This window comes from Penicillium canescens (genome assembly GCF_028828765.1).
Source record: "Penicillium canescens strain IBT 15451 chromosome Unknown utg000013l_segment0_segment0, whole genome shotgun sequence".
NCBI classification, from domain to species: Eukaryota; Fungi; Ascomycota; class Eurotiomycetes; order Eurotiales; family Aspergillaceae; genus Penicillium; species Penicillium canescens.
The window spans coordinates 331,552-339,313 of record NW_026703975.1 but is presented as its reverse complement, the minus strand read 5'-3'; the positions used below and the strand labels follow the sequence as shown (position 1 = coordinate 339,313).

The following is a 7,762-nucleotide window of genomic DNA, read 5'->3' as shown; positions in this document are numbered from 1 at the left end:
TGGGAACTCTTCGGCGAATTTCCGTTGACTCTGTCAATGTTACCACCCGATATGGATGCACCATGGAATTACGACGAAAGTGGGCTTCCAAGGGATGCAGAAAGCGTACAAAGGTATGCTGACAGACGTGATTATATTACAGCAGTGATAGACAAGGAGAAAGAGATGAGTGTGCTTGAAGGATACCGTCTTTCAATTGCATTGCAAGATTCTTGTAGGCAAGATTTAGCTACAGCGATGAGATTATACAGAAGGGGGAAGCCTGGATGGTATTCCAAAGTGATTGAGAAATTTTCTGGAGCAGTGGTTTGCTAGACTCTTACTTTCACTATTTGGATTGTCACGGTAGCTAATCTAACTTTTTGGCGAGGAATATAAAATTGATCAAGAGTCAGAATAGCTCTAGTGCACAGGCCCTCTCTAATTTGCTGACAGTGAACTTGATATCTATATCGTCCGCAAAATGTCAATCACGGCGTATAATTTCTTCCGCGTCTCTCCCCCGTCTCTCCCCCCGTCTCTCCCTCTCTCTCCCTCTCTCTCCCCTCTCTCCCTCTCTCCCCCTCTCCTCTCTCCCCCGTCTCTCCCCCGTCTCTCCCTCTCTCTCCCTGTCTCTCCCCGTCTCTCCCCGTCTCTCCCCGTCTCTCCCCGTCTCTCCCCCGTCTCTCCCCGTCTCTCCCCGTCTCTCCCCCGTCTCTCCCCGTCTCTCCCCCGTCTCTCCCCGTCTCTCCCCGTCTCTCCCCGTCTCTCCCCGTCTCTCCCCGTCTCTCCCCGTCTCTCCCCGTCTCTCCCCGTCTCTCCCCGTCTCTCCCCGTCTCTCCCCCGTCTCTCCCTCTCTCCCCGTCTCTCACTGTCTCTCCCCATCATCAGCAGAGCTTCCTAACCATGCCTCAATCCACAGCAATATCTCGCGTTTATAGCATCCAGCGGGAAACGGGAATTGTTTCTACATACCTGTCAGTTGAGGGGAGATGGTACTGTACTGAAAGAATTCTCACATCTTTTTGCCTGCTTCTTTGCTGCACCGAATAAGAAAGCTGGGGCCGAAGTAGTACACACACCACCACCAATATTCACCGATTTTCTTTTCATTGTGGAAAGATTTGTGGAGTTTTCTTTTCTCGACTGGTGTCAGGCCTCTCGAGTTGCAAAGTGTGCTGACGACATTTTTTTTCAGAGCAGTCTCTGCTGTGCCCCGTTGACGTTCACACTCGATTTCTCTGACAAAAAACAGAAACAGAGAACATCGAGCAACACGTAGCTTTACATCATGCATGTCATTCTCATTGTGCAGTCGCATTAAATAGGTCATAAGACTGGCACGATTGGGCTTTTGAGCGGCATTCGAGGAGCTTGAGTCATTCCAGGAAGGGCCGCTCCAGAAACCAGAGACCTTCCAGTCGGCGAAGCAGATTCAGGAGCTTTCTGAACAACCGCTGCAGTACCCGTATCGCGCCGATGCCACTCATCCTCCAACGAGTTAGAAACAGGGTAGGAAAGAAGACTCTGCACGAGATGCAACTGAAGGGGGTGCATGGTGTCTTCCAAGGGTGAGTCTTCGCTCTCTTCCTTGACTGTGGTACCCGACAGCTGCGCCTCGATATCCAAGAAGGCTTGCTCTTCATCAAATTTCTCTCGGATCTCATGCCGTAAGCTCCGGTGCAACCTTTTTCGCGTATTTCTCACCTCCTTCTCCCGTTGCTGGAGTCTAGGAAGCAGGCCGGGTTCCTGGGTCTCCTCGTACTGCGCGCGGATATTGTCTAGGTTGCGCCGTGCCTCTTCCAACTCAGAATGTTCTTCAACCTGTGCCCTTTGTTGATCGGTCAAGTAGCGTGGGCGTCGCGTGTCTCGCCAACTGCTTTGCCGTGTAACAGCTCGCATCAGTTCCACATCCGGGTCAAGGCCACAGATCACCCGGATCATGTCAGTGTCGATTTGCAGGGGATGATAGTGGTTGAGAAAGGTGCAGGGGCTGGCATGCTTCATGATCAACATATGTTGCTCCTTGCTCACCCACCCTGCGGAGTACATCAGCCACCAACTTGACAAGACAGATCAAATTCACAATATCCATGGAAGAACTCACCACTCTCGTTGATCACTTTACCACTTCCATACCGGAACTGATGGGCGTGAAATGCCCCTTTCCATCCGCGAATCTCGCCAAATGTGACTAGCAGGGTGGAAATCGCAGACTTGGGCATCTGTATAGTCCGTTGAATGGTTGGAACGCCCTTGACCAACTCTGTTTTGCAAAAGATATACATGTGAAACTATATTTGCGTGATGCATTCCCTGAAAAACCGAGTAAACAGCACAGTTGTTATGTGATTGCTCAAGCGTTTTTACATACTAGGTAGCCTTTTCCTGCTATTTTTGCGTATCTAAATGTCAGGTAAATAGATGAGACTTGCTTTGCAAAGCCCAAAGGTTAGTGTGCCATAAAATTCGTACGACGCTCAATGACTGTAAAAGTGGGGTCTGTTTACGCTTCCTGTAAGATCAATCAAGGCTGTTTGTTTCGGCTGATATGGTTAATCTTCAACATTTAGTATAGACTTCTTGGTGCAGATACTATTTGCAGGCCGTAGAATATAGTGAGTTCACTTTTACAACTAGTTTGCAGATGCAGACAGAAGTTTCTGTCACTATGGCCTGTGTTATATGTACATTCATACGGTGGCAGTAAGGTAAGAAATAAAACAAGTGAAAGAGGAAAAAGAGGAAAGAGAACGTAAATCGATGCATACACATAGTGACCGGGCAACCAGGGAAGAAGAAATAATGACTGAGAGCTGAAAACTAGCATCATCCAAACCATGCATGCAATATCTAATTAAATGGAGGCTCTACTACCGAAGTAGAGGATGTTAGACCATGTGTGATAGTCGGGAAGTATAAGGGCTAGACAGCACATGCGACTATCTATGAAGAGGCTCATCCGCACATTGGTGATACATTTGCTGCCCCCATGATGGGAGGGAGGGCCCTGGTACCGCTCGGCACCGCGTCCCTGCAATTCATGAAGGGGATAGTGAGGAAGACTCGTAGGGCTGCTCTGGAAGGATGATGAGACTGATATTGGAACAACTGCTTCGGACTACATGTCAGGACTGCGGGGGCCACGAGTATAGAGTATGAACGAACCGCCTGTGTGAGCCCTCTCTGATACACCGCTCGTTTGAGAAATCCTTGATTGTGAATCTGGCGTGCAGAAATAGGATGGTCGAGGGTTTGAAACTTGGACGTCGAACGGGCTATTTGGGATTAATATATTTCTGTGCTGGAGGATGTGTGTTGGTGGGATATTGATATCTCGCACTTGAGGCTGCGACGTGTTCTGCAAGTTTGGGTGCATTTCCTGTTCTGGAATGTCGGCGTTCGAAGTACCATTAGAGACTGACTGCTGGTTTTGAGCTCCTTCGGGTGTTCCGGTAGACAGTCTTGAGTAATGCGAACCTGCCTGTGTGTACTCAGAGATAGGCTGGTTAAGGCGTCCTCTTCCACCTGCAAGTGCGAATGAAAACTGTCAGTGTGGGAAACATAGACAGAAAAGGAAAAAATGAGAAGAAAAGATCTGATGACACAGATGTGGTACGCTTCAAAGTGCCAAGTGACTATGCCGGACACTGCATTAGAGGAGAGCTTACTGTGGGACCCTTTTTCCTGTGACATATTTTGGTCATCTCCTCTCCGCTCGACAGACTTTACTTTTGATACTCGTCGGCTTCCTTGCCCATCAGGTAGAGTGTCTTGCTCGTTGGACTCCATCTGAACAAGCGGGGTAATTTCGCTTATATTTGGATCGGTGGGTTGGAAGTTACCGCCATTGATTGCTGTGAACCTGGCCAGAGGGTTTGGCGTGATGTCAACTCGATGGCAACGATTTCCCAACGTGGGGGTATCTTGGACATTCTCAGGAGAACTTGAAAGCAACATCTGTCCAGAAGCTGGTTCGGAGGCAACAACAGCCAGTGGAATTTGAGCCACTGCTTCCTCATCCTCATTCAATAGTAAAGGACTGCTTTGAGAAAGTCTTTCTGTGTTGTCTTGAACCTGCGGCTGGTGATGAAGCTGTGGCGATCGAGGTCGCTCTAACAGCGGATGCTTGGATGTAGTGCTATCATTGCTCAGTACTGTTATTGTATGGGATGGGTCCAAGCTCGGAGTGTCAATGATGGCGTTGGGTGATCGTGATACCGGCATAGTATCGAGAACGGCAGGGGCAACCGGAGCTAGTTGATGTGTTACATCCTTTTGGCGAGAATCTGCCTTTCGCTTTTTGCGGCACGCTGCACGGATGGCAGAGGAAGTTCGGTAGTGTCCAAAGTCTCTCACAAACTCAACTTCAAGTCTTTCCTTTCGTAGGCTTTTCCGTTTCATGAGCCACCCTGATAAACGGTCCAGGTCCTTAGCAATCCATGAGCGATGAGAACTCTCCGCCTGCGCTCGAGATTTTTCATGATATCTTATGGTCAATTCCTCTTCACCCAAATTTCCAGAGGTATCGGTGGTTGACCCATCCCTTCCGCAGTTCTGAGAGTGGTGCTCAGTCGCTTTATCAGTGGAGCTTGGTTCCGGAACTTGGAAGAGCGTTAATGCCCTGGGAACAGTCAATGCACCGAGTCCGCTCTCTGGGTGGCTTTCATGATTGGAACCCTCGTTTGCTGAACCTCCAGCCAATGAAGTTCCACATGGTGAAAATTGCGGAGAAACTCTCCCAGATGGTTGACTGTTATGCGCCGTGTCTATTTGTTCCACGTGCATTGCACTGGACTCAGTACCATGGATAAGCGTTTGGCCCAGCTCTTCAAGTGTGGTATCGCCGTCAGAGTGATGCCGAATAGGAGATTGGATAGGTTCTGATGTCCGAGGGGATCCTAAGGGAGAGACTCGCGGAAAGTAGGAATCAACAGTCCCTGATGTCCGAGGGGATCCTAAGGGAGAGACTTGCGGAAAGTAGGAATCAACCGTCCCTGATGTCCGAGGGGATCCTAAGGGAGAGTCTCGCGGAAAGTAGGAATCAACCGTCCCTGATGTTGTGGCGAGGACATTGATTGAATTATCATTCCTTGGCTGACTCTCGGACACCACATCTGAGAACACCGGATGGGTTTTAGGCGGTTCTCCAGCCTGAGGGCTTCCTTGAACTCGCCATTCATTTTGACTTGTACCTGACGGAACTTCATGCCCTTGAGATGAGTACCGGCAGCTTGACGTTTGATTTGCAGCATCCTCTTCAGGTACCGCATGGGGGCCGCTGGATTCTGATTCAGGGTCAACCGGTTGAACATCATAAAGAGCGTAAAGGCTTCCATCCTCGCAGTCGTCAGAATTCAGGTAGGGTAGCAAGTTTGGGGCTAGACGTAACGCGTGAACCTCGATGTTCGACCTCGAGATCAATTGTTGGGTCAAGTCCACTTCAAAGGGTTGAGAAAGCGGTGGGGAGGAGCGAGGTGTCAAAGACACAGGTTCTTTGCGCGAAGTCCTCTTACTGCGCTTCCGGAAAGGACTCTTCCCTGTTAAGAAATACACTCTTGCCTCAATAGCATGGAAAGTCCGTTTTTGCTTGAATGTTTGGTGAAAATTTTGGGCGATCTCTTCCTGTGACAGGTTCTTCCTTACTTGGTCTTCGAACCATATAGGAAGCCGCTTCAATACTTCTGGAGGCCAAGCCCTGTTTTTAGCGACTGATACATTCCAATGGTTAGTACATTTCTTCAATCTCTTCAATTTTAATGCCACGTTTCTCATGTGCATTACTTACAGTTCCGTGTTCCAGCACCCTGTATTGAACCACTGGCTTGCAAGGAAGTTCCTTGAGTCTCGATAGCATTCTCATCGAGTGAACTCGCTTCAACCTGCGTTGGCGTCAAGTGGGCTGGCTCTTCGGCAGATTCCAGGGGAAAGGGAGAGCCCGCCGATCTCTGGTTTGGCTCCGGGCGGTGGCGGAGATCTCGATGTCTTCTCAGTATCTCTTCAAGCACAGTGTTATTGACTTTGATCACTGCGGGTGATGTAAGCGAGTGAAAAGAATTAGGATAATGCTCGGGTTGGCTTACCTTCCGACGCTAGATGGTTCTCGAGTGATGTCATTTCGGCTGCCAGCGCCAAGGTGCTTAGTTCTGTCTGCACGTCCTTTTCATAGGACCAAGGTTGGACAAGCTTCCGGGGTAATCCTGAAAGGATCATGTTGTGCTGGAAAGCAGACAACTGGACAATCACCCCCGGTCCAGCATATGGAAATGGTAATTTCCATTCCCTTTATATTCGGCCTGATAATTCTTTTCCTTGACAACGTCCAACCAATTGATATTGGCACTGGCTTCGTCGTTCTGTGGCTGAAGCACACGCGGTTTTGGTGTCTCAAACATCCCTTCGATTGTCTTCACTAGGACGTCACTTATAAGGGGAACACTCAGAAATGCAGCAAAGCTCTCTCGCTCCGCCAGTGCCGTGAAATATGACCGCGAGTGCTGAAGTACCGAAGACAGCTTGTCTTGAAAAGGCTTGAAATGCTCATAATACACGCTTTTCATTTCTGGTAGACTGTTCAGCAAGCAGTCATTTTCTCTAACGTTATGGCCAGTGCCTTCAACAGTGGCAGCGTTGGAGTCCATCTCGAACGTTACTCGATTTGAAGAAAAATTAGCTAGAAACCGGTGGGTACGTAAGATAAGAATAAATACCGACGACCGCCGTTTATTCGAGGACAAACATGGGCAATGTGACACCGGTTTATGAAAAGGAGACTGCGAGGTTCAAGGTGCTAAGCAGAGGTCCCGACAGCGCTACTTATAAGTCTGTTCGTTGACATCACGTGTGTTGACCCCGAGATAGCTTTCCATTCGCCCGCTGGAATGTGTATGACCATCATATTGATTTGGATTTTTCTTTCCGCTCTGCGGATCGCGTTCAAGCTACAGTGACTGGTACTTCATATTCTTGTGTTCTAACATTGATGCTCTGGCCGGAGTAAAGTTTACTCTTTGTGGGAAGCACGAATCTGGATCTGACCCGTTTGAAGCGGAGTACAATACTCGTACTGCGTCCAAACCATTATCAACGTATAAATTTTAATGCAGGTGATTTTCTTCCGTGATCTTGCCTCCATCTCGGAGAGGGGCGTGGGAAATTTCTGATTGGGCGGGGAATCGAGACAATGGGTCCGCCCCCAACTACCCGTTGTGCTTTCGGTTCAAATCAAACCGGGATAAATACAGAGCATAGCCAATAGGAAACTACGTGACCGCTAAATGTGATAGTGAAAATCCGAATTTTCATGCGGCAGTGACGGCCGCATTTGGATACAGAAGTTGCAGATCATATCAGCGGCTGATTCCGTTATTTATTCCATGGTTCATGCGTGTGAGACAAGCCCGTGCGGTTGATCGCCAGAGCCGGATAATCCCACGGTCCTCTCCGGTTTGACTGCGTGCTTTGTTAACCCGTACAATTTGGTCGCGAATCCTTGAGAATGAAGAAGAACTGCATACCGCAGGTTTCCGCGGGATATGAATGAAAGCTTGTCGCAATGACAGCATTCCTACATGTACCGGGCAATGTCTCTTCTTTTTCTACGCTATGACCGGGTTAGTAATTTATCGCTAGTTCAGATCTTGACCGTTGTTCTTGACCACTCCACCCGACCGCTCTGTTTAACACTTTTGCTTAACCGCTCTGCTTAACCGCTCTGCTTAACCGCTCTGCTTAACCGCTCTGCTTAACCGCTCTGCTTAACCGTTCTGTTTAACCACTTAGT

The 7,762-nt window shown here is 48.9% G+C and overlaps 4 protein-coding genes across 4 annotated transcripts; 1 reads left to right on the top strand and 3 right to left on the bottom strand.

Annotated features, from left to right (window-relative positions):
- Positions 1-463: 463 nt before the first annotated feature.
- N7446_014155 (uncharacterized protein) lies at positions 464-883 on the top strand (the record flags this gene model as incomplete). Its single annotated transcript, XM_058522894.1, has 1 exon — positions 464-883. The coding sequence occupies one exon, from the start codon at positions 464-466 to the stop codon at positions 881-883; it is 420 nt and encodes a 139-aa protein (XP_058364845.1).
- Positions 884-1,308: 425 nt separating this feature from the next.
- N7446_014154 (uncharacterized protein) lies at positions 1,309-2,204 on the bottom strand (the record flags this gene model as incomplete). The annotated part of the gene is made up of 2 exons (XM_058522893.1): positions 1,309-2,018; positions 2,087-2,204. 2 exons carry the CDS (start codon positions 2,202-2,204, stop codon positions 1,309-1,311), a joined length of 828 nt encoding a protein of 275 aa, XP_058364844.1.
- A 1,535-nt stretch (positions 2,205-3,739) lies between these two features.
- N7446_014153 (uncharacterized protein) lies at positions 3,740-6,192 on the bottom strand (the record flags this gene model as incomplete). Its single annotated transcript, XM_058522892.1, has 4 exons — positions 3,740-3,771; positions 3,825-5,690; positions 5,768-6,007; positions 6,063-6,192. 4 exons carry the CDS (start codon positions 6,190-6,192, stop codon positions 3,740-3,742), a joined length of 2,268 nt encoding a protein of 755 aa, XP_058364843.1.
- A 29-nt stretch (positions 6,193-6,221) lies between these two features.
- N7446_014152 (uncharacterized protein) lies at positions 6,222-6,620 on the bottom strand (the record flags this gene model as incomplete). The annotated part of the gene is made up of 1 exon (XM_058522891.1): positions 6,222-6,620. One exon carries the CDS (start codon positions 6,618-6,620, stop codon positions 6,222-6,224), a length of 399 nt encoding a protein of 132 aa, XP_058364842.1.
- Between the last annotated feature and the right edge of the window lie 1,142 nt (positions 6,621-7,762).